Source organism: Aspergillus viridinutans, assembly GCF_018404265.1.
Source record: "Aspergillus viridinutans IFM 47045 DNA, scaffold_13, whole genome shotgun sequence".
Lineage (NCBI taxonomy): Eukaryota > Fungi > Ascomycota > Eurotiomycetes > Eurotiales > Aspergillaceae > Aspergillus > Aspergillus viridinutans.
In genome coordinates, this window is record NW_025091229.1 from 826,778 (window position 1) to 851,208 (window position 24,431).

Sequence of the window (24,431 nt, forward strand, 5' to 3'; positions counted from 1 at the left end):
TCAAATTCTGGTACTCTGTAATATTTAACTAAAACAAGTAAGTAAAACGGAATGAAATGCAACCTAAAATGAGGGGAGCAAACGGTGGAAGCAAGGGTACGGGGAGGCACTGATATTGAACACTAACGGGGTTCACTAGCGAAGCTTGCCGGGTGGTTGGTCTGAGTCCTGCTCAAGTGGATGTAGTAGATATGCAGCGAGAGTCTGAGAGGCGTTGAGAGGAAAGTAAAAATAGAAAAGAAGTCAGATCAGATGCAATGTTACTTGAGAACTCGATGACGAGTCTGAGACATAACCAGTGTCCTTTGACCATCGATGGCCTTACATTTCTTGATACTCGGATCGGTTTCCTTGTCTTGGTGTCCTCAGGCCAAATAATGGCCAGATCACGGGACTTCCAAGAATACCGAAAATTGGAGAAGAAAGTCATGAGTCAGCAGGTTTCCTTATTCGTACTAGTCACTTCATTCACTTTTGGTTCTTCATCGCCCTCGGAATGCTGCCGCAGCTGTCCTCAGTTATTGTTGATAAAGAAATCATCTTCTTTTCTCCGTTCCAACTTATGCCTGACTATCTGTTCAAAGAGTATCTTCCTTTGAGGATCTCGGACAGCATTAGCCGTTCTTCCGAAATCACCTTCATCCTCGTTCTGTTAGCGACCAGTACCACCCATCTAGTGTAAACACTAGAAGAAGCCAAGAGTGGTTCCGTCCAACCAGATTTCTTGCTTTTGGGAAAAGTCAATGTCTCCAGGTGAGACATCTGGACACCTCTCCAAGCAGTTACCCGTCAATAATATTGATCGGCTCTCTTCTTTTCCAAAACATCCCAGCACCATGTTTCGGCTCCAGCGTCAGGTGCGGAGAAGACACATTGATAAGGATTTGGATTATTGAAGTACGAATTTTGCAGTTTGTAAACTTGGGACATCACACGTTCGATAGGAAGAATGTGGATTCCCAGCACCGATAGGGGTTCTGGGCTCGGGATGCAGACCCTTGTTTGCATTATTGAGCATTCCCCCGGATCGACAAATTTTTTAAATTTTTTTCTTTTTTTCTTCAAGAGAAAACAGTAGCCCCTTAACACAGCAGACTCCCTTTATTTCCGGCCACCAGCCGATCTGATCCATATTCTAGATTGCTTTTGGAGTCATCTTCTACCTTACAAACGAGACAATCCCATGCTAACCACCCGACTTTCTCTTCCAAGATTGCTGCAAACCAAGGAAGGCTGGATGATCCGATACCATACTTGGCAGGTGACTAGATACGGAGTATCGTACTACATACACTGCTCCGTACTACTGACTCGGATAGCTCGCCACCAGTTTCCTGTGACAGATAGAGTAGACTCTCTAGTCTCAAATGTTGTGTAGCGCTAGTACTTTACCAGTCTACTGCTGCAGTAGTACCATGGACTACGGACTGGCTTGTTTAAAAGCTCCTGCGTCGACCATATTCAGTAGTCCATCCGGAGCTTCTCCTCACTGTCGACTTGTTTGCTTCTCCACTTGTACGCTTGGTTCGGTGGTTCCCAGGTCAATTCCGAGAACCCTTCTTCTTCTTCCACTTTCCATTCAGAGCTTCCTTATCAGTAGTCGACTGTGTCATAAGGGCAGAGGGCATTGTCCTTGACCTTTGGGTTCTTCCAGAAATCTTTCTTCGCTCTCTCTCATACTCCTTTGAGACCTTGACTCTCAGACTATCCTTAGACTCGCACCGAATAGAGCTTACAAAGCTGAAAAACCCTGCAATTGTCACGTCTTCCTCGTTCAATCGTCGACACACTATCATAGACAATATGATCTTCTCTCGTGCTCTCATTGTCGCAGCCTCAATGGTCGGACTGGTCAGCAGCCAAACATGGACTGCCGTCAACATCAGTGCCATCGACCCCGCAATACGAAGTAGGTCTCAAATACATTAGATCTTACACTCGAGCTCTGTCTGACTACTTTGCCCCTGCCAGGCAAATGGTGTCTCGATCAGACCTCGTCCTGTCCCCTCCTCTGTCTTCAAATCAATGCCACTAGCAATCCAAGAAAGAACGACTGCGACTCTGTAAGTCAAAATCCGACACCTCGGGCCACCTCCTAGAATAATTTGCTGACAGACTTCTTTTTTATTTTTGGATAGGATTCTCTGTCTTACGAGTGTATTTGCTCCAACGGCATCTCTCCAAACACTTCCGAATACTCTCAGACCATTCCCTACTACCTCTGCACCGAGGAAAACAACGAGTGTGTTGATCGATGCGACAGCTCCAACTCAGCCTGTCAGTCTGCTTGTCGCTCTGATCACCCTTGTGGAGCTCAAAATCCCACGCGCCACAATGTCACTACGACCAGCAGTGCCACATCGAACCCTACTAACAATGCTGCTACGACCACGACTTTGGCCGCATTCACAGGAGAGGCCACGAGCAAGAACGCGGCAGTCAGGGTCTCGTCCGTTGGCATCGGCCATGTGTATGGTCTGTGTGTTGTGGTGGGTGGTTTCATTGCTGGATTCGCAGTGCTGCTGTAAACAGCTTGCGCTGAACCCCCACTAGACTGTGGGCTGTAGATTGATACAGCTCGGGATAGTTTTCTGGATTGTAATTTCTTCTTATTGATGTCATTCGAAGACACATGAGCGTCATTTTATGTCTCTGTTTCTGTTTTCCTTTGCATATAGCATGGAGTCCCCGCTACTGGCATTCCCAGCTTATTCTTTTCAAGACTTTGCGGACGCCTTATTTTGTTCTGTGACATGTTGATCAACTTTCACGACCTATGCCTATCTGAATAATCATAATCACGGTGCTTCTCTGGATCTGTTGCAGATACGTCTTCTTAATAACTAAGAGTATGACTGGTTGTAGCGGCATTAGCTATCAAACACAGCGACGGAACTACGAGATGAGCATTTACTCCAGCTGATGTGGAAGGTACGTCCGTCTTGCCTTACAACACCTTGACCCGGATCGAACGGCATGCATAACAGTAAAGAAACGAACAGTGACGGATAGGATATGGGCACCTGGGAGATAAATAAGGTACCTAGGTACTGGTTCTCACAGTCAGTGCTGGGACTGGCTGTTCATCTCGGATTTGGCTGGTACACTCTTTCAAGACTCCCCTGTTTGATGAGTCTTTCCTGCTCCGTCTCGTCTTTCTACCCCGTTCCTTCCTCCGGGAGACTCTTTCCTGTGCATCTCGCTGCCCGTCACGTTCATCTCTCAGCAGTAATCTCTCGGTTGGATTCAGTTCTGCCTGGAAGAGCATGTGTACCCGCAGTCAAGCCGTCTCAGCGACCTGCTTCTCTCTTTCGACTCAGATCATCCTTCTTCTTGAATTGTCATCGCAACGTACGTAGACGAGGTCGTACTGACAGAATGCCTAGGGTATGCATGAGCCAGCACCTCTCGAATGCTATTGAATAGGCTCAACGGTGAGGTGATTGCTGATGAGCAGCAGGGTCCGTTTTGTCAACTCTGCTTGCAGAGAGGTCATCCCCTGATCAGATGCCCTCTAAGAGAGGGTTTGATGTTCCTCGTATGTGCCTTGACGATTGAACTCATCATCATTATACCGTAGACTGACGTTTGATGCAGGGCCACGTGTCGATGATGCTGCAACTTCCCAACGAAACGGAGAGAATCTCGACGCCATCGGAAAATACAAACAATAGACCAGATTGGCGCCGTCGGAGAAGATGGTTGAATGCCAGCCGTCGCATGAGAGAGCGAATTACTAGAAGGGAGGGCAACACGGTAGATGTGGACGTGCAACTATATCACAGAAATAGGACTGACATACACGCTAGTACAATCATGCCAGCCGTGGCAACTATGCAGCTGTCCAGTCTATGCCACCGCCGCCTCCCCCGCCGAATACACGGTAAGCACCTCATTTCGCATGTCTACGGATCTATAGATGACAAAAGAAAAAGTGCAATCAGTATGGCGGGAAACGCATCCGTCATAACGGTTGGGTATGTATCGTATTTCAACGGATGTGCCAGGCTCAATGTTGACAGTTATCCTAGCTCATCCTCATCCTCAGTCCTTTATTCTACCTAGTGAGGGAAGACCCCGGTAGGATCGTCGTTAATGCTGACTTTCCCCACAGCTCGTCAACAAGCGACTCGACCATTGCAGACGAGAATCAGTAAGTAATATCAAGTAGTCCTGTTCACTCGCGTAAGCCTGAAGCTCACTGCGAAATAGCACAAACCCAAGGTCGGCTTGACGCTTCGTTCCTATGCTTATTGCATAAACTGATATTGAAGTTCATAGCGGCGATCACTCCTTCAGGTCTGAGCCGGCCGGCCGTTCTCAGGCGGCATCAGATGGTCTTCCCCTGAGACTCGGTAACGAAACTAGGCTGCCTGCAAACTCGAACAACCGGGGGCCAGTCAATGAAAATATCTTGGCTGAAATTGCCTCCATGGACCACCCGGAGAGAGAATATGTTTCACACTGGGATTCGACAGCGCAGGTTGATACCGTGATGACAGGAGCTGTAGTCGGAGATCATGGTGACGGGATCTTTGACATTATCTGATGAACTGAGCACTTGCTTTCCTATACTTGCACTGGAGATGGTCTGATTGCCGTTCAACGGTACAAAGAGATCAAAATTATTATTGTTTTGTCGGGAGAAGAATGGAGGCGGTGAATTTGGCGGTCAATCCTCGACGACGGTGCCTTGGAGATTAGAATGCCAAATAATGACGGTGATGATGACTTCGATACTCCATCCTTAGTGCCTCTAGAGTTGCAATCTCATATCTATTACGAGTTGAGAGCCATCGTCTATAGAACGAAGCTGTGGGTTCAAAAGTACTTGTCAAAAAATCATTCCTACTGGTTACTTCCGTTACTTTACTGCTGTCACTAGCTCTCCGCCCATTGTCCAGTACACTGTTCTCCGCATCGCCCTATCAAGGATCTCTGAGATCAGCTTTGGGAATTCTGCATTGTGCTTCTTTTCTGCATATCAGAACCCCACTTGAAGATTCTCCCTATACTATTGTGTCCAAATTAAATCTGACCCAAAAGACCTACCGTGCCGTCGACGCAGGCGTTGCACGTGCACCACGACGACGCCATGGACTCAACACTCCCAGATGCTTTCGATGCACCTCAACCTGGTTTATACGCGGGACAGGCCTCTAGTGCAGGGATGGTTGATCCAGAGGGTACAAATGGGAACATGATAGCATCAGCGCCTTTTGTAAAGGTTGATGGTGAGTTGTCCCCGGCTATACGAGCGGGGAGATTAACGGTCAATGGCTAATGTGCATTGAAGATCCACCTAAATTCGAACTCGAGTCTTACATTGCGAACTACAACGGTTAGTAGGAAAACATGGTATGCGCACAAAGCTCTGACGGCCGCAACTAATTGATACTCGCACAACAGGACGGACCAAATTCAACCGCTTGTACCTCATAGGCACTTGCTCCACGTATCTCTCTACGGAAGCGCTCAAGGCTGCGATTGCTGAAGCGAAGTCGGGAAAAGATGTGGTCAGGTACCAACAGGCTGTACGCGCACTGGCGGAAGTCTCTCCGAATGAACCTGAAGCCATTGAGGACACGAAATGGGTGGACCATATGCAGAGAGTTGTGAAGTCTGAGACAGACCGGTTAGAGCACGAGCTGAGGGGCTATAAGAACAATCTGATCAAGGAGAGCATACGGGTAAGTTTGGAATATTGCTGGAATCAGCGGCGATGCATACTGACATGTTCGCAGATGGGCAACGAAGATCTCGGACTACACTACCATCAGATCGGCAACCTGCTGGCCGCTTCCAAGGCCTACTCCCGCATGAGGGACTACTGCACAACACCCAGCCACATCGCGTCTATGTTGTTCAAGATTATCAATGTGGCGATCGAGCGGGGAGACTGGTTGAGTGTACAATCCAACGTGCACCGGCTGCGCAACCTCCAGTCGAAACCGGAAGATCAGGCGAAGAATCAACCTAAGATGTCATCCGCCTTGGGCTTGTCCCAGCTGCACTCCGGATCGTACTTGGATGCTGCGAACAGTTTCTTGACCACTGATCCATCGCTTGGGGATTCTTACAACGAAGTCGTCACATCGAACGACGTGGCGGTCTATGGTGGGCTCTGTGCTCTTGCGTCGATGGATCGTAACGAGCTCCAGCGCCGCGTCCTCGACAACAACTCGTTCCGCAATTTCCTCGAACTAGAACCGCATATTCGCCGGGCGATCTCCTTTTTCTGCAATTCAAAGTTCCGACCTTGTTTGGAGATCCTTGAGTCCTACAAAGCCGATTATCTACTTGACATCCACCTTCAACGTCATGTCAGCACCCTTTTCACCCGCATCCGCACCAAGGCTATCCAGCAATACCTCGTTCCTTTCAGCCGCGTGACGCTTGATTCCATGTTGAAGATCTTTGCTCCAGGGGTCGCTGGCGGCCAAGCGCATCCGACCGACTTCAACTCGCCGTTCGTGCAAGAGCTGATCAGCCTGATCCAGGATGGGACGCTGGATGCTCGGATTGACTTGGAGAAGGGCGTGCTTGTATCTAAGCAGACCGATCTACGGACGGACGTGCAGCGAGCAGCACTGGAGAGCCTTGTCAACTTCAGAAAAGAGGCACATCTCCGGCTGTTGCGGACTAACATCCTTCGTGCAGGGCTAGAGGTGCGGGCACCGGGAGAAGAGAGAAAGCTCCGGCCAGAGGATCGAGGCGTTGGAAAGGGATTGGCTGGGCTAGGGGGCAAGTACTCTCGGTGATGACCTACGAGACATTCGGAGAAAGAAGACCGTATTTTATGGTTTATGAATTGAGCATCCTTCTCTGCAATGTTCTGTGCATATGACCTAAACCATTTGATTAGGCCTATGACAGAATAATTATTCGAATACATTAGAGGGGTATCCGCTTGTCAATATCAGGTGTGAGGGAAGCTGATGAAGGTATAACGTCATAGCCCCGTTGCAAGACCTCACACCACCAAGTGCAATGCCAATATAAATGATCTCAAGCTTACAGTAACCAAACGAATCCGACCAATTCTCAGCTTCAAACAATCGTCATTGCATTTGTTGTGATCATGGCGCTCGTCGACCAAGCCGCTACATTCTTACACCAATACGTCTACTCGTGGCTTCACAGCACCCCCAGTAAAACCCCCGACGCATTGAAACTCGGCGTCATCTCAACCGCCCAAATCAACCCTGCAGCCAGTAAGTTTACTTTGCTTCTTTATAACGCCACGCCAAAATACTAACCGAACCCTCCTAGTCATCCACCCCGCCGAATCCCACCCGTCAGTCATCCTCCACGGCATCGCCTCGCGCGACCTCTCGACAGCCCAAAAGCACCAGAAAAAGTACCATTTCACCAAAGCCTACGGCTCGTATCAGGATCTCCTGGACGATCCGGACGTCGATATTGTGTACATTTCCACGCCGAACGGGCTGCACTACGAGTGGGCGGCGAAGGCGCTCAAGGCCGGGAAGCATGTGCTCTGCGAGAAACCGTTTACGTCTAATGCGGACGAGGCGAAGAGGTTGGTTGAGCTGGGGAGGGAGAAGGGGCTGATTGTTGAGGAGGCTGTAAGTTTTGTCTCTTTTCCTTTTTTTCCCACTGTCTTTGGATTTGGCGCAGGGCAAGGGTTGACAGGATGTAAGTTCCATTGGCAGTTCCATCCGGCTGCGCATGCATGGCGCCAGATCCTGGATTCGAGACAATACGGGAAGATAATTTGCACAAAGGCCGCTATGACGGCTAGTCCTGGTGTCCCCTGGGGCGATATCCGGTGGAAGTTTGACCTGGCGGGTGAGTTTTCAGTTTTGATGTCCCCTTGTGCAGGGCAAGTGGTTTTTGACGAGGTATAGGCGGCTCGGCAATGGATATGACCTATGCGCTCTCGTTTACGCGCTTTGCGCTGCATGCGCAGCTCCCGCAGGAGATCATCTCCGTCAGCGTGCGGCCGTCCCAGGATGACCCGCGCGTTGACGCGGCCATGTACGCGCACATTGACTTCCAGGGCCCGGACGGCAACCCCGTGCACAGCCGCGTGTACACGGACATGGCGCGCGAGAAAGTCGCGGGCGTGATTCCGCGGGTCTGGGAGTTGCCGTCCATCGAGGTCGAGACGGAGAAGGCGATTGTCTACTTCTATAACGCCATGATGCCGCATCTGTACCATTACATCTCCATCACGGACAAGTCGACGGGCAAGGTGAGCTATAAGAAGCAGTACTCTGGAGGTCCCTTGTGGGGCAACGTGGTGACGAGCACGGGGGCGAAGGGCGGGAATCCGCACTGGAGTACGTATCGGTGGCAGCTGGAGGCGTTTGTGGATGCGGTGAAAGGGAAGACGCCGGCGTATTGGGTGAGCGGGGAGGAGAGTATCTGGCAGATGGAGTCAATTGATTCCCTGTACAAGGCGGCCAATTTGCCTGTGCGGCCGTCCCTCGGAACTAAGCTGGGATGAAGTAGCATTATTCAATTTTCATGTATAACGATTTGATAGTTTTGTACAGCAGATCGCGTTTCCAAGCAAATAACTTTACAGAATTCATCAAGCCATTAAGCCAGGGCCAGAGCCATTGCCATAGCAGCGCCCCCAACAGCCCAGTTGACATTCCCAGTAATCTGAGGCACGGCAGCGTTTCCGCTAGAGCTGTGGGACGCCGAGGCCGAAGCCGAAGCCGAAGCCGAGGAGCCAGTGGCCTGGGCGCCGCTCGTCGCAGACGGGCCCGACGTGGCCAGGGTAGTAGTCTTTCCAGTCGCCGAAGCCGTGCTCCCTGTGACGGATGCTCCGGTAGTGGCATGGGCACCGGCGGTGGCAGTGCCGGTCACCACAACGGGCAGAAAGAAAGAGCCCATGTCTGTGGTCATGGCGGTCGCAGTTACACGGGTTGTGGTGCTGTCCATCTCCGATATGAGGCAGGAGATGGAGGTGGTGCCGTCGAGATTGCACGCGTATGCGGCGTAGCTGTTGAGGATGTCAGCGGCGTGGTTCCATTTGCTTTTCACCACAAGGGCGACATACTAGTCGTCGTAAGAATACGTCTGCTGCACCGTCGAGGCGCCTTGGACAATTGTGAAACCGCTTGAGGGCATACCGCAGTCATCCCCGGCAGAGGCGCAGTTGACGACGTAGGTGGTTGCAGAGCCGCTCTAGGTTCTCACGTCAGAATAGATGATCTTGCAGAATATTGAGCAGTGATGATGTCCGACAAACGTACACTGCCGACGACTTCCGCCACAAGACTCTGGGGATCAGCGTAGGGCATGAACAGCGACACGGTGCTCTCAGCAGCGACTGTGGCCGCGGTGGCTGTCAGAAGCGTAAGAGCGCGGATGGTGTTCGAACGCATCTTGTGGAATCTCAATGAAAGTGGTTATATGGAACAAAGTCTGGATTTGGATAGATGGAGGGCGTCGGAAAGAGAACGACGAAAAAGGTAGTTGTCAGAAATATAATGATTCAGGTATCTTTGGTCGTACAGGCGTAAACGAGTGACGGGTCGCCGCAAGGACAATTCAACGAATGTTCAAAAGATGAGAACAAAAAATCACGATGGACAGGGACTCAAGAATGTTCGCCTCTGGGGGGGCATCATGCCCCTGATAAATAATGCTCATCTTACGAGTCAGCCATTAGCGGTTGGCAGGCTGCTAACTTGCTCACTAATAATAATGCATCCAACTCAAATGAAACAGTTTCCCATGCTGACAAGCTTTTAGCTCAAGTCTATTCCAGGCCCAGACTTTCAGAGGCGGAGTCGAGTTCAGCGGCACAAGGCGAGATTGGTGGTTAATTCAGGGACATGATTCATGGAGGAGTCCCAGAGTTAGTTTTGCAAATCCTGATTGGTTGATTGTGCACTAACACCATTGGTGGGAAATACCGATGCGGCAGCTAGACCTTTCCAGGACTAGCTGAAGAATTGAAAATGCGGCTCGGTTATTGACTTTGCCTTTTTTGGGTAAAGCGTCTGTGGGTGAAGAATACATCTAGGGTAAGCTATCTCTATGGAAGATTCCTCTGATATTTGGGCAACAATGAGAGCGTAGCTCTTGGTCGCTGTCTTTATGTTATGCGAAGTCCATTGCGTCAAGTAATAAGCGGGCAATGATTGAGAAATACAGCCATCAAATCGTAACAATTCTTCGTCTTGCAAATCTCCCGTGAGATAAACGCACTGTCGGCCCATCAGGTAGTGCTGGCTAAATTGATATGCCGCGGTTGACGACAAAACTGCAGTTTCGGTCCCAAAGCTGTTCGAGATGTAAATCCTGGGGTTTATTGCGTACATGAATCTCCATATGAACTACTGTCATCTCCTTAACTGCTACATACGACCATAGGGTGTGGAAAACAGGGCTTCCCGTCCGCTCAGCCGTACTTAAGCCACACGCCGGCCGGTTAGTAGTTGGGTGGGTGACCACCAGCGAATCCCGGCTGTTGTATGTTTTTTTTTTTTTCTATTCGTTGTAGGTAGGATACAACCTAACTAATTCATCTTGAAGTTGATCTGATTCCATGGACAAAGTTACCTTAGTTGGAGCTCCCGCGGAGGGAGAAAGACTCGAGGTCCTTTGGTGGCTTGTATACATATTCAGGTGCTGATTTGTAAAGAGCTAAGCCTCAGCACGGCGGGCAGACTTTTTCGAATAGCTCATTGCGCCAGTGGCGATCCCTGCAAGAAGCAGTACAGCATTGAAGCCGGCCATTATATAGAACGGACTTCCTGGAGACAGATCATCGAACAGTAGACCTCCAAGCTTGGTTAGAAACAATATTCCCGCCCCTCCATACAGGGAATAAACACCAGCAATTGATCCCTTCAGGTGGGACAACTGGTGACCCCTGTGACGCGTAGATCTCTGCAGCAAGGGCTGATGCTCGTCGACGTCTTGGTTTCCCTGGTTAGTCGCAGTACTAACGGGACCCTCTTCTGTGTGAAATATCTCTGAGCCGTCAGAATCAAGACTGATACTGAGGATACCATTGCTCAAGACCGCCAGGCTGCAGACAATGGCCCCGATCTGGCTGATACCGATCAGACCCATTAGAACGAAGACACCTGCACTGCCGTCCGATCCGCTATATTGAGGACTAGGCAACAGCGCAAACACAGTATAGCCAAGAATACCAGCCAAAGATGCGAACAGAAGCGGTGCATGGTACCGTCGCGATCGTTCTGGCAGATACCCAAACGCCGGTGCCGCGATCAGAGCAACTAGCTGAGAGACGCCGGTCAAGATGGAAGCCAAGATGTAGGCTTTGCGGCATGTTTGTTTGATATCTCTCGGTATCGATTCTAGCACCTCGCCCTGCTCATGACCACATAGGCCAGATCGCCGATAGTAGTGGTTGACAAAAAGGGGAATAAACAATGAAATGCCAACAGATGAGGCGCGTGCAACAAGACCTCCCAGATAACCGAGGAATATGTCCCGGTTTCGTAGCCCTAAGTAAAGTGCTGTACCAAGTTGATCGAGGTACGTTAATTGTATCACTCCTTTGCTCAAGTCTAGCCGGTCGATCTCGGACACAGATGTCTTGGGGGAGGCCCACAATAAGTACCATCCCTTTTCTTCTTCGCTTGCAAGACCCCTGAGACCTATCAGGCAGCAGAAGCTGACCAGAAGCGCCACCGAAGCAACCAAGTAGTAACTGTACTGGATGGCTTCCGGGGGAGAGTAACCCCAGCTCTGAAAACGAGCGGGTAGAGGAAGAAAAATGGCCAGAGCTATGAGGGCGCCGCCGCCAGCGCACATGCCCACAAATCCGGCTAGCCTAGAGGAAGGAGACTTCGCCTCAGTCTGGGATTCTTCCCTGAGACGCAGATGCTCGCTTGAAGTCCGTCCGGCCACGGCAGGTAAGACCGCTGTCACCATGGTCGAGACTGCAGAGCCTCCAAGGCTGAAGAATAACCTTCCCAGTAGCAGCTGAGGGTAGACATTTCTTGATTGCACGAACACGACCAGCGATACGGCTATGATGCCGTAGCCGATGACGCAAACCTTTGTTGAGAGCATGTCAGTGATAATAAAAATACATTTGTAGATAAGATTGTCGGAACATACATTGCGGACGCCTACACGATCAGAAAGCACTCCCCATAAAGGGCACGCGGCCAGCGCGAGGAGTTCATCAGCGAATCCTAAGGTGCCAACAGCGTCTCCTTCACCATCGTGTAGTCCAATCAATTCAGTGACAACGAACGAAACAGATGAATTGACGAAGACCAAAAAGGCAATGGAGAATGGACAGACGGCAAGCAGATATGTGAGTGTCTGAGTGCGGGTAGCTGTAAATAGAGCTGGTTGTGACGCCATCACATCACATCACCCAAATCATAGTCTGACCGATGTGCTTGGTAAGTCTGCGGAGACCTTTCGACTCCTCTTTATATCCGACTCTGCTCTAGAGAGATTCTGCATCAGAATCCAAGCGAGGCAATGAGAATGATTCGATGGGGATTGAGCTGAAGATGATGATTATGGCTGATGCATGCCATCACTTGTGCTGACATCTAGGTCACATGATCTGAATTTCCATTCCCAGATCGACGACTCGCATTGGATATTCGATCTGAAAATCCAGGAACTTAATGCAAATCAATTTTAGACGAGGGGAGAACATACTACGGAATCTTCGAAGTGAAACAGCAGTTCTATCAGCTTCTGCCTGTTTGTTTATATTCCGCAGTATTTCAGTGCAGGGCTGCATTGCAATCGATGGCCATTCGAAGCAATTAAAATCCACCAAAAGCCGCCAACATCAAAGTCTAATTCGCCATCTAATTTCTGACAGTCCTCTCAATCACAAAAACAAAGGATATACTCGGGAATATCGACGGGAGTCTTGACTCCTGGGTTATAGCTGATAAGCTGATGATCCGCTGACGTAAGGCAAGGAGCTCGGGCGGTGGGCCGAATTGTTCCCCACGAGTTGTACCTTTAGTCTACAGGTATAGCTGTCCAAAACCTCCGTACACGCGATCCATCTCCGGCCACATTTCTAATCTCTCACTCGCTAGGGACGCTGTACATCAACAGACTTTCTAATGCATTATTGACCTTAGCATAAACTTAAGCTGCATCCCATTCTGTGTCTATATCAATGACATAGGGCTCCCAACTCGCCTCCTTTAGTTTGTGGCCATGAGACTAGCCGCTTATGCTGGGGTAAGCTGCTCGCACGAGGCGGAGGAGGCTTGGACTCGACAACAGGCTGACCAACATCTTCTATAGGCCTCTGCGGCTCTGGCTACGGCCGTTGTTCTGAAGGCGCTTCATCAGAGAGCTAATTTTTACGCTGCTTGCGTATATCTTTCTCAGAGCAGTGCGAATCTCATGGTGAGTCTCCCAATGGTCGTTCGAGGCTGGCGAAATAACGAAGAATACTGACTTGCCGCAGATACTTACAAATTTGTGTCTTCTCGTCGTCGGGTTCCTGTTGTTCTGGCTTCAACGTCTCCTATACGGACCCTTGCGGCCAATTGAAACCGAACAGCTTTACGAAAAGGCATGGTTTGCGGTCACAGAAACATGCTTGGCAATGACGATATTCCGAGGGGAACTTGGCGGATGGTTCTTGGTCATGTTTATTTGTCTACTGGTTGGAAAGGTCTGGGGCTGGATTGGTGAAGGCCGCGTCGAGTTCCTGGAGCAGCAACCCCCGGCCAATCCGCGCTTGTTTCACACCCGCCTGGCGGTTTCCCTCATACTGGCAGTTCTGTTCGATTCATTCATGCTGAAATATTGCATAACGACCGTTCTTGAACAAGCGCGGCCGGATATGATGGTTATGTTCGGGTTTGAGTTTGCGGTCCTCACTATCCTTTCGAGCTCAACCGCCGCCAGGTACACCATCTCACTAGTTGAGCTATACATAACACGGCAGCAGATAAAGGCCAAGGTTGAAGAGCGCCGCCGGGAACTTCGTGCCGCCAGAGAAGAAGCCATACGCCAAAATGCCCAAACCGGAGAGACGCCTCCAGCTGCCGATCTTCCCGACGAGAATGATATCGACGAGATGGAACTTGACGTTCCAGGATGGGAGGAGAAGGGTCGTTGGATCTTTTACCTCGATTTACTCACCGATTTCTTCAAGTTGACGGTCTACTTGAGTTTCTTCGCCATCCTTTTCATGTTCTACGGCCTGCCTATCCATATTCTTCGCGATGTGGTCGTCACTATCCGTTCTTTCGGCCGACGGATAATGGATTTTGTCCGCTACCGCAATGCGACCCGGGACATGAACGAGCGCTACCCAGACGCCACTCCTGAGGAGGTAGCAAGAGAAGATGTTTGTATCATCTGTCGTGAAGAGATGGCTCATTGGCAGGAGCCTACGGGCGCGGGTGAGGGCGGGGCAGCGCCTGCTCAGCCAAGGGCTCGAATTCCCGAAAGGTTACGTCCAAAGAAACTTCCGTGCGGCCACATCTTACACTTTTCTTGCCTTCGGAGTTGGTTAGAAAGACAACAAAATTGTCCCACCTGCCGACGCCCCGTCATGGCGCCTCCGCGTGACCGCGATCACCCTCTCGGGGATGTCAATCGTGGTCAAGGCAACGGCGGCGCCGGTCCGCAACCAAATATGCCAGCTGGCAATCAGCCTTTTGGTCAGAACGGACCGGCTGATAACCTACCAAGAGCCCGTATATTCCAGTTTGGACCATTCCGGATTGGTTTTGGGGCTGGTCGGGGTGATCTCTTCCGCAATTTTCACCAACAAGTTCATCAGGGCAATGCCCCGGCGCAACAAGCGAATAATGCAAACCCGCCCGGTGCAAGGCAGATCGGTTTTGGGCTCGGTTTTGGACGACCAGTCCCAGCACCAGTGCCCCAAGCTCTTCCGACAAATACATCGTCCAACTTTGTGCAGATGCAGAATCAGCTTCACCAAATGGAGCTGCAGATAATGCAGGAAATTAACAACCTCCGTGTTACCGCCGAACAGTTGCATCATGTGCGACTGCTCCAGGCTGAGCTCCAAAGACTTCGGGATCCGCCTGCAGCTTCCAGCGATCCGAACACTACCATATCCCCAGCATCTACTTTCCAATCCTCTTCATCTTTGTCGGCAACATTACGTCGGCAATTCACCTCGGATCCTCAAGCCTCGGCCATTCCGTCCGGCGATTCTCGACTCCCAGAGGGCCTTAGCCTCCCAGAAGGCTGGACTCTCCTTCCCCTTCAATCGGAGGGACGGGGTCCAAGCGGTATCTCGAGTCCGATTCCTACAACTGCCCCAGAACCTACCACCACGGTGCAAGTGCGTGAGGATCCTCCTGCCACTGAGAACCCGGCGCCGGCAGCGAATATGAATGGGGAAATCTCGGGTCCAGTCGATGCAGCCAGATCCACTACTCCCTCGCTGCCTGACTGGGGCTTGGAAACGCCCACGACAGCAACGCATTCGTATACCGGATCATCATCTCAGGATTCGGGCAAAGATGTCTTCGGGGAATCGTCAGAAAAGAAGGAATCGTCCGCTTGGGATAATGAAGCCACAAATGCGGACGAATCAGCAGAATCTTCGTCGAAGGGCAAGGCCCGGGTGGTGACAGTTGAGGATGCTGCGGACGAGGAGGCTTAAAACCCTGACTGCCTGCCCCACTAACTGTCTTGATATGTCTTCATGGTGCATATTCCTCTGTAATTTTGTTTTATGGCGTTCTTGAGCGATTCCGAATCATACCCGGGTTTGTTGTGAGTATATACCATCATATCGCAGCGCTTTTCATGTACTAAGAACATGATACTTTCTCTCTCCACTACCTTTTCTGGTGATCTTATCTCCGTTTCTGAGCCTCCGTCATGAAACTCTGCAGAACTCGTCCTGTCTTTGTACATACCCTTACCTTCTACATACCGAAACGTTGATCTGATCGTCCCAAGTGTCGCACCTTTGTATACGGAAGTGTGACACCTCTGGAGATGGAAGTTCTATACGCTACGTGAGATTACCTCAAAAGCATTGCAATGCTCGAAATAGACTCGATCATTGATTTGGGCTTATCGATCTTGATTTCAGCCCCTGTTTAGGCACAATAAAAGCGTACGGAGTATCTAGACTCGATATTTTGGGGATACCCTAATAAGAATGGCATCCACCATTCCATTCCGCAGTCAATGATGGACTGCAGATCAGGGGCAGATCGGTTTGCTGCTCCAATAAGGCTCTCAAGCTAAATTAACCTCGCCCCTGTCCCGTGTTTTACCTTCTGGCGAATTTGGGACCGTGGAAGGAACTTGGAGATCGGATGCTACAGTAATCACCTTCATATAGAGTATCTATGGTCTGTCCTAGCAGTGATAAGGTGATACAAGAAAAATAAACTTCTACCCATTGCAACAATGCCTAACATTGTGATTGCACGAGTATCTTTGGGAATTGGGACACCATTTCTGTGTCACCACCACTCATTACGCGGGCTCCACCTCCGTCCGCCCCGTTGGAGAATAATGCGCTAACCTTCTGCATTTTGGTCTGAGTGAACACGTATCTGGAATAGACTGTCATTTCTATTCAGCTCTGGATTATTCTTTTGCGACCAAGCCAATATCTTCCAGTCGAATTTCTCCCTGGTCGCTGCTCTGAGGCGTTCTGTATGCCAGCTTGTGGCTACTGGCTACTGGAGTCTTATCTACGTCTTCGCGCCGCTGAGGTCGCAGAGCGGCTCTGCTTTTCGCTTCTCGAGCCGGTTATTCTCCTCATAGCTGGTTATCAGAGTCTTATGTGTGAGCCCAGGATCTGCGCGTTGTCTTGAACTGGCCGGTGAGTTGTGTATTTTCCCTATGGCGCCCCTTATACATCTTCAGGGGCATCTTCAGGGGCATCTGCAAGGGTTCTCTTGAGCTTTTGCTGTCCCCTACCTTAATCGCGAGTACGCTTCGGGAACTGAGGCTAATGGATGTACTTGAGATGGCTGTGACAGCCTATTTATGCTTTTCCCTTCAATCTGTATAGTATTCCATATCCTCTTCGATGACTTCCTCACGGCGAGCGGTTCCCCTCCTTGGTCTTGTCTTTTTCGTCATCTTCCTCTACACACTCAATAGTCTCTCGAGACTATGGCGGCCGACGCCAGAGGCCGTGGGGTTGGGGAAATTGGTCGCTTCACCTAGCCCGACACCATCCGGACTTTTGAACTTAAGTTTGGCGGAGAACCGCCCGTCCCGGACACCATACGCTCCCCGGCCGCAATATGTGCCTGGTATCCCTAAGCCTGACGGAGCCAAGTATACGAAGATGCTCGTTGTCCCGAAGACGCAGAACGAAGATACGGATTGGATCGAGGCCGAGCTTCCCGATTGGCAGTCGGCAATCTATGTTGTCGATGACCCGTCGGCACCCCTACATCCGCCGAAGAACAAGGGGAATGAAGTGATGGTTTATCTGAGCTTTATTATTGAGCATTACGACAAGCTGCCGGATATTGTCGCGTTCATGCATTCACATCAGTTCGGCTGGCACAACGAGGAGATATTTGGTGGCGATGCGGCCGAGATGCTGCGTCGCCTGAACGTTGCGCGAGTGGTCCGGGAGGGATACATGAATCTGCGGTGTAAATGGGAGCCCGGCTGCCCTGACTGGATGCATCCCAGTAACCCAGAGGATAACGAAGAAAGGCAAGAAGAGACGATGCTGGCGCGGTCCTGGGGGGAGATCTTCCCGGACGACCCGATTCCACAGGTCCTGGCGCAGCCCTGCTGTGCTCAGTTTGCCGTCTCTCGGGAGCGAATCCTGGCAATCCCCAAAGCGCGTTTTGTCTTCTACCGAGATTGGATCCTCCGGACAGAACTGAGCGACTACATATCAGGCCGTATTTGGGAGTACCTCTGGCATGTGATATTTACTGGTGAAAACATCGTATGCCCCGAGGTCCATGTTTGCTTCTGTGATGGATACGGGCTATGCTTCGGAGGTAAAAGAGAGTACGAGGCGTACCGGGGACTGGGCCATGAGAAAGAGGAATTGGAAAATAAGCTCAAGCGATGGAACTCCCGAGCTCAGACTGTCGAAATCGCTCGAATGCGTGGTACCCTGGGAGAAACGAGTCACCTCAACATCCCGGAGCCCGGGAAAGATGCATCTCTTCATGAGCAGATCTATGAGAAAGAACAGAAGATCAAGGAGGTTCTCTACCGTGCCGCCGAGCGTGGTATGGACCCCAAAGCTCGGGCCTTGGAAGCAGGTAGAAAATGGACCGAGGGTGACGGATATTAAAAGTCAGATCTCATCTCTTGTTTTGCAATTAGACTCCAGAACCTCCTCGCACTTCTGCAGGCAGAGGAGAGGTTGTGGCAGGGGGTATACTCGAACATTTGCACTATTTACATTTAGGCTCGCATATGATTGTCGATCTGGGTCAGCTGGAGTTATCAAATAAAATGTGTACTTTGTCTAAGATAGTCAGTTTTTGCAAAATCCTGTTTGTCATTTGATCTTGTCGTCGATTCTTCACCTCACCACCTCACCTCATGCCTGAATCTCATGGTCATGTGACCACCCCGGATTATCTCGCCCTCCGGAGCAGCTCTTTTGTTCTTCTGCAGAGTTTGCATTGTCTGTCCTCTCTTCAAACCGCGCAAACAGCGTCATCTAGCTACTATCTGATTGATTCAATCAACTTATCGCGATTCGCGCGAAATACATATAGTGGGAAGATTTAGCTCCCTGATCTCTGTCCACTTTTGATCCTGATCGCTTTCCAAGCTTCTTTGTCGCCTCGTCAGCAGGCGGCGACACTGGCTGAAGCGAGCTCACGCATCGCAAGGGAACGAGGGCCTTACAATTCGCGCGAAACGGTCATAGGTTGCCTAGCCATGGGCCGATCTTTTTGACGGAGGCTTTTCTTTAGATACTTATTTTAATTCGCGACCGTTTTGTCTTCCAGGCGTACTCGGAGAAGATACGCTTCCTCTCGGTCCAGGAAGACTTGTCGTCCAGACTGCAAAACAGATTATCGATCCCAACATTCCGTTTAAGGTCTTCCGCGCTCGACAGTGGTCATACCCCCCCGCGCCGACCAGTCGCCTCATTTTAAGACACTTCCACATCAGCTCCTTCCTCATCGAGCAGGACGATTCCTGGCCTTGTGACGAACCCCAGATTCAAAATCGCCATGACATCCACGTCGACGCCAAACCACCAGCATCCTCCCGCGACTTCGGCCCCGGAGTTCTCTAATCAGACACCTCATACCTCTCACGTCGATTCGCATGCGCATCTAGCGACCAGCGGATATGCCCCAAATGACAATCAGTTAGCTGGTTTGGTGGAAGCCGCGACAGCAGCGGCTGGTCAGGACGTCTCGGAATGGGCCGCAGCGGCGGCGGTGGCTGCAGCGGCCGGAGCTGCCAGTCATCAACATCACTTGGATAGCTATGGTCCGGAAATACACATTGACGACGACGGCTTCGGAGATGGAAGTTTTGGGGCAGGAATGGGTGCAGGTAGGCAGCTACGCGGACCAGGGTCGGCTTCGGTCAACGATCAGGGCCAGTCTTCAGGATTGTCAAGATCGGTCTCCAAAAAACGGAAAAGAGGAGAGGATGCACTTGATCCGGCGTTGACAGCCACCGGTGGAGTAGGCCTTTCTGCCGGTCCGCAGCAATCGCAGCAACAGCAACAACACCATCTTCACCCGCCTTCTCACCATTATGACGGAGACAGCTTGGATATTAGAGCCGTGCCGCCCCAGTCCCTGTCTGACGCTCGCGCTGCTGGTGTTCATTCCGCCGCCGCACTTTTCCGCCAACCTTCCAGTAACAAGAAACACACTCGTCCGCCGATGTCGAAACTCTTCGCCTCTCTGGAATTGTCGCCGGAAAACTTCTTGCATTTACAAGCGGCCGCGAAAGCATATATGCTCGATCCTAAACATCCTGAGAGACGGGAATGTGTTGGCCAGCGGGGCAAAGGTGATACCGAAATGGTTAAGTTAAGACTGTGGAACTGTGTGCGCCAATTCTTGCTGGATGAAGGGAACGGAGAGCGGTTCTTCGGCGAGAATGTCGTCAATGAAGGCATGGGTCCGAGGTCTTACATCTGGCCGCGCGACCAGCAGAAAATCATTTCTTTGGTGATTCCTCTACTCCGCAGGATGGTTACCAATGAACGCCAGCGCCAATATGCCGTTGAAACTCGGAAAGGAGGCGGCGCTGATGAGCGAAGGAGACGGAAGACGAATGAAAGCTTTCAGACCTTCACTACCAGCGCAAGTCCGCCGAGGTTTTCCTCTGACGGGCAGCTTCAGATGCACCCTCAGCATCATATGCCGGAAGAGTATTCTTCATCACAAGTCCCCATGCCACCGCCTCAACCGCAAATGGACTCGACATCACAAAACATGGAGCTTGGCCTGACAGAGCTTCTACTTGATGGTTATACCCACGACTGGAATGCGATTCACAAGTCATATGATATGTATAATCACGACTTTGAACTCGATAATTTATGGTATCTTTCGGGTCTCCCGCAGCCGGACTGGCGAGGTTTGGTTGCCGCAGTCGATAGTCACTACCAGGTCGTTCATGAGGGTGGCTTCGATTGCCCTGCGCCTTGTGAGAATGAGAACATACACCGCATCGTAAACGCGGATGTCATATCAGATCTGCGCTGGCGAATCGGCGGCAACCACAACACAACTGCCAGAAATGAATTGTATGTATACCTGCTCCTCGTTATCATCTCTCACGTGTGACACGTACGGCGACTGACACTCTTACAGTGCAAGCAGCATCACCCGTGATGTTTCGCGCATTATTCGCGACAACTTGGCCGCTAAGCAAGGTGTCCACACTCATGACCATGATCCGATGCCGCAACCTCAGCTCTTTCCGCCACCGCAGTTTCCCTCCTTGCCAGGAAACGCAAATACCAATGCACATAATTCCGTGTCCGCACCTCCGAACTCCGTCTATCTTCGTATAAATATCATGCAGCAAGGAAAACGTATCCTTCCGCGCCTTGACGTACCCGCTATGCAGTGTCCCGATCTGGAGACGCTAAAGCAGCTCATCCCTCGTCGATTCGCAGGTCAATTGCCGGGCCTACCCCCCGATTCTGCCATGGATGCGACAGGGGGTTCATGGGGCTCTTCTCTCGGTTGGAAGTTCAAGGCTTGGCTTCCTGATGGGCTGGCCGCAGTACAGAATGACGGCGACTGGACAATGGCCCTTCTTTCAGCTGGCAACGTGGACTGGATGGATGGCGATTTGAAAGTCCTTGTGGAACTGGAGAGCACATAAGAGGATTCACCGACGATTTCCTTTCGGTTTCCTTCTGTTTCTTTTCATACTTTCGAGCCGGCTGTGTGATCCCTGCCTCATGATCATTCCAGGGACTGACGTGTTGTGTCTGAGGGATCTGGTACATTGTCTTGGTGCCTCCGGGAATTATTTGCATGGCTTTTCTGGTAGCTTTCATACCCTTGCGTTTTCAAGCATGACTCATGACTTTGCCTGATCGTTCCATTGCCGATAATACAGCTTCTTTACCCATGATACCTTGTTCATGTACAAGTATTTCTTACCCTTCGATATCGGAATGATACCTCATCTTACTTGATCATCACCACTACTACCCTAGTTGAGTGTTTTCGCAAAATAAATTTCAACAGTCTCTGCTTCCTAGACTATTTGCCATAATCTTCCTCAGATCGTACCTAGACAGATTAGACCTAAGCTACCACTGCGGAGGAAAACACTAAGATGGGTAAAGTTCATGGCTAGGTCTTCCATTGGTTGCACCCAGCCGAGGCCTTATAGACTCGCCAATTGCCCGGTTCCTTGACCGTAGCCAGAGGGTCGCAATAATCTCACTACTGTCCATATTCAGGTGGTTCGCGTATATATTCTTCGACAATTGCCCTGCTCTATGACTTCTACAATACTCCATTAGCTGATAAATTTTACTACTGAGCGTTACTAACAGAAATCGCTTCTATGGTCTAGTGGTTATGACTCCGGATTTTGAGCATTCGCTGAGTCTTCCGGCAACCCCGGTTCGAATCCGGGTAGGAGCTATTATTTTTCGCTTTTTTTTTGTACGTGTCCATCTATCTTATTGAGGATTGGATTTTCATTTTCCTTTCATTATGCTTTTTCGAGGTTTCCCACCTGTATCTATTTGATAGATGCTGGTGGTGGGTGATCCCGTCGTGGTGATTGCATGGGAGGAAAATATATATCTTGGACGGGGCTGGTCGCGCTAATGTGCAGCTCGTCTTGGTCTGTGAACGCGGGGAGTACTATATACCATGTTGAGCACAACTTTGCTCAAAAATGATATCGTCTACGTCCAGTGGATCGGGGTATGAGGTTGCATAGGACTACAACTTCCATCTGTTTAAGCGAGTACAGACTGTTGTATTCAAGTCAACTTTGATCTTTCTACTACTCGAACGCCATGTCATGGTAGGCAATGCACGAGGAAGCATCGGACAATTCCTGCTTACTGTATGTGCCTACTGGTAGTACCGCGTACTACCGAGGCCATGATCCCGGTGCTTCCAATCAAGATGAGCTTGACCAGATCAACGGACATGGATTTAGTACCCGACCACATCCAGCTATGCGCCATGTGGAGTGAGCGCAATCGAAGTGGTTGCTATGGGCCGGTAACCGGCAAGGCTGCTGCATCTGGCAGCTCTAGGTCGGTAGATTCAGCTCGTTGCAATCATGCAGACCTGTGTTGAGTCCCCGACATGCCACAGCAGAGTGGTTTCCTCACCCGTAGGAGTACCAAGCGGGCACCTTCGGGATAGACTGCAGAGCGAAACAGACTATACTCAGCATAGGTGAATATCGGCTTTGACACACAGCGAAAGCAAGCAGCACAACTCCGACCGGTTCGTAGACGCAGTGCGCGAACTCCAGGCTCCAATCCAACTACCCGTGACGGGAACATCATGAGGCATGACATGGACAGCTCAATGACGTTTCCCGAATCCGTCGGAAGGGCTGGGCCATGAGGAAAGTGGTGTTGCGGCAAGATTCAAGTGATTTGCTCGCCGAGCCACATTCAGCCAGAGGCGACAGTCGTACCCGAACCTGTTGCGTTGCCAGCACCATCTCCTGCCTCCAACCGCGCTTTTTTAGCCCTTCGCTTCATCTCACGCTTGGACAGAGGTTTCTCAATTTCCTCAACGGCCGCCTCTGAGCCGAGAGATGCCTTCCTCTTCAGGTTGTCACCAGTTCCTTGAGCCTGTGAGACATTCTTATTTTTAGACATGCCTTTCTGCCCCATTCCGGACTCCACAACTTGTGACTTTGACTTCTGTCCACCGTCAACGATGTCGATGACTCCACGCCAGCTTGTGCGTTTCAATTTAGCTAGCGCAGTGACCTTTCTTGCTTCCTCACTGATTGCCTCCTTGCCGAGTTCCTGTGACAGACCCCATACACATGTCAAGTTGATGACATCCCATGGAGCCCTCACGCCCAGGGCCCTCCTTGCCTCACTTGACACAACGATTCCCCTCCCGCGTGTTGCGCGGATCAAGGACATAGCATTGCCGATGAGATTCCGACGGGCTTCAAGCCCGCTCCCTGTAACCCCAGGCCCGTAGCAAATTTCCAGTCGAACCCCTCGTTCGATAGCGGCAGAGAGCATTTTAAATTTGAAGTAAAACGGGAGTCTCACGGAGAGATCCAGAGAAATCAGGTCGCATTCGAGACTCGTGCATGCATTCAGGAGGGCTTTTTCATTGGTAGGGCGAAGCGCAACCAGGTCATACGCCTGAGCTAAGCTGGCAAGGCGCTGATTCTGTGCGGGGTCGGACAATGTCAAGTTCGCACGAGAAAGCAATTTCAAATTTTTGGGAGCATTCGTGGGAGCAGGTGGCGGGGCAATGTTTGATGGAAGCTTTCCACTGATGGTCTGCGAGAGAGCGACGGTTGTGTAACCGACTGGTAGTCAGGTCAGTTTCTCAGGTGGTCATATTCAGCGTTGCGGAACGCCGCCTAGGTCTTGTGCCCAGGAAGAGTGACATACGTTCTGCAAGAAAGCTCAATGTATCAGAGATCTCGGGATCATCTGAGGAGTAAGGAACGTTCAGATCGTAAAACATCTTGAAAGCTTAAAAAGACAAGTCCGAGCCCGCTATCCTCCAACCAATCTTCTTCTCTCAAAGCTTGCTTGTTCATAAGCTATTGAAGCTGTCGAAACTTGTCTGCATAAGGAAATCTAGAAACTATCCCGCATCAACAATTTCTCCGATACGAGAAGTGCGCTAGTCTTGATCGGGACGGCTCCTCCAAAGCATCGTCACGTGCCTGAGAAGGCGGAGCGAACAGTCCTCTCCATTCTCATCATCACCACAATATACAACCCCAGCCATCTGTAATTTGGACGATAGCACGGCTGCACTGTTTAGACAGGCCTGTATGCTCCTAGTCTTGCAGCAGCTGTTGTCTGTCCT

General features: G+C 50.6%; 10 protein-coding genes and 2 non-coding genes across 12 annotated transcripts; 9 read left to right on the forward strand and 3 right to left on the reverse strand.

Annotated features, from left to right (window-relative positions):
* Positions 1-1,803: 1,803 nt before the first annotated feature.
* Positions 1,804-2,528, forward strand: Aspvir_003056 (uncharacterized protein; the record flags this gene model as incomplete). Its single annotated transcript, XM_043274644.1, has 3 exons — positions 1,804-1,909; positions 1,972-2,063; positions 2,139-2,528. The coding sequence occupies 3 exons, from the start codon at positions 1,804-1,806 to the stop codon at positions 2,526-2,528; spliced, it is 588 nt and encodes a 195-aa protein (XP_043130579.1).
* A 1,417-nt stretch (positions 2,529-3,945) lies between these two features.
* Positions 3,946-4,549, forward strand: Aspvir_003057 (uncharacterized protein; the record flags this gene model as incomplete). Its single annotated transcript, XM_043274645.1, has 4 exons — positions 3,946-3,977; positions 4,032-4,064; positions 4,115-4,153; positions 4,300-4,549. 4 exons carry the CDS (start codon positions 3,946-3,948, stop codon positions 4,547-4,549), a joined length of 354 nt encoding a protein of 117 aa, XP_043130580.1.
* A 546-nt stretch (positions 4,550-5,095) lies between these two features.
* Positions 5,096-6,761, forward strand: Aspvir_003058 (COP9 signalosome complex subunit 1; the record flags this gene model as incomplete). Its single annotated transcript, XM_043274646.1, has 4 exons — positions 5,096-5,234; positions 5,297-5,341; positions 5,410-5,690; positions 5,745-6,761. 4 exons carry the CDS (start codon positions 5,096-5,098, stop codon positions 6,759-6,761), a joined length of 1,482 nt encoding a protein of 493 aa, XP_043130581.1.
* A 320-nt stretch (positions 6,762-7,081) lies between these two features.
* Positions 7,082-8,470, forward strand: Aspvir_003059 (Gfo/Idh/MocA family protein; the record flags this gene model as incomplete). The annotated part of the gene is made up of 4 exons (XM_043274647.1): positions 7,082-7,214; positions 7,273-7,586; positions 7,662-7,809; positions 7,869-8,470. 4 exons carry the CDS (start codon positions 7,082-7,084, stop codon positions 8,468-8,470), a joined length of 1,197 nt encoding a protein of 398 aa, XP_043130582.1.
* Positions 8,471-8,565: 95 nt separating this feature from the next.
* Positions 8,566-9,359, reverse strand: Aspvir_003060 (putative GPI anchored glycoprotein; the record flags this gene model as incomplete). The annotated part of the gene is made up of 3 exons (XM_043274648.1): positions 8,566-8,974; positions 9,032-9,159; positions 9,228-9,359. The coding sequence occupies 3 exons, from the start codon at positions 9,357-9,359 to the stop codon at positions 8,566-8,568; spliced, it is 669 nt and encodes a 222-aa protein (XP_043130583.1).
* Positions 9,360-10,339: 980 nt separating this feature from the next.
* Positions 10,340-10,459, forward strand: Aspvir_r0032. Its single transcript, XR_006253221.1, has one exon. It is a non-coding gene; the product is annotated as a 5S ribosomal RNA (ribosomal RNA).
* A 167-nt stretch (positions 10,460-10,626) lies between these two features.
* Positions 10,627-12,330, reverse strand: Aspvir_003061 (putative MFS transporter; the record flags this gene model as incomplete). The annotated part of the gene is made up of 2 exons (XM_043274649.1): positions 10,627-12,015; positions 12,079-12,330. 2 exons carry the CDS (start codon positions 12,328-12,330, stop codon positions 10,627-10,629), a joined length of 1,641 nt encoding a protein of 546 aa, XP_043130584.1.
* Positions 12,331-13,158: 828 nt separating this feature from the next.
* Positions 13,159-15,598, forward strand: hrdA (E3 ubiquitin-protein ligase HRD1; the record flags this gene model as incomplete). The annotated part of the gene is made up of 3 exons (XM_043274650.1): positions 13,159-13,182; positions 13,249-13,353; positions 13,415-15,598. 3 exons carry the CDS (start codon positions 13,159-13,161, stop codon positions 15,596-15,598), a joined length of 2,313 nt encoding a protein of 770 aa, XP_043130585.1.
* Positions 15,599-16,990: 1,392 nt separating this feature from the next.
* Aspvir_003063 (DUF3431 domain-containing protein) lies at positions 16,991-18,232 on the forward strand (the record flags this gene model as incomplete). The annotated part of the gene is made up of 1 exon (XM_043274651.1): positions 16,991-18,232. The coding sequence occupies one exon, from the start codon at positions 16,991-16,993 to the stop codon at positions 18,230-18,232; it is 1,242 nt and encodes a 413-aa protein (XP_043130586.1).
* Positions 18,233-19,130: 898 nt separating this feature from the next.
* Aspvir_003064 (uncharacterized protein) lies at positions 19,131-21,258 on the forward strand (the record flags this gene model as incomplete). The annotated part of the gene is made up of 2 exons (XM_043274652.1): positions 19,131-20,671; positions 20,739-21,258. The coding sequence occupies 2 exons, from the start codon at positions 19,131-19,133 to the stop codon at positions 21,256-21,258; spliced, it is 2,061 nt and encodes a 686-aa protein (XP_043130587.1).
* Positions 21,259-21,948: 690 nt separating this feature from the next.
* Aspvir_003065 lies at positions 21,949-22,034 on the forward strand. The gene has a single exon. It is a non-coding gene; the product is annotated as a tRNA-Gln (tRNA).
* A 998-nt stretch (positions 22,035-23,032) lies between these two features.
* On the reverse strand, positions 23,033-24,080 carry Aspvir_003066 (ribonuclease P subunit p30 family protein; the record flags this gene model as incomplete). Its single annotated transcript, XM_043274653.1, has 2 exons — positions 23,033-23,919; positions 24,005-24,080. The coding sequence occupies 2 exons, from the start codon at positions 24,078-24,080 to the stop codon at positions 23,033-23,035; spliced, it is 963 nt and encodes a 320-aa protein (XP_043130588.1).
* Positions 24,081-24,431: the final 351 nt, after the last annotated feature.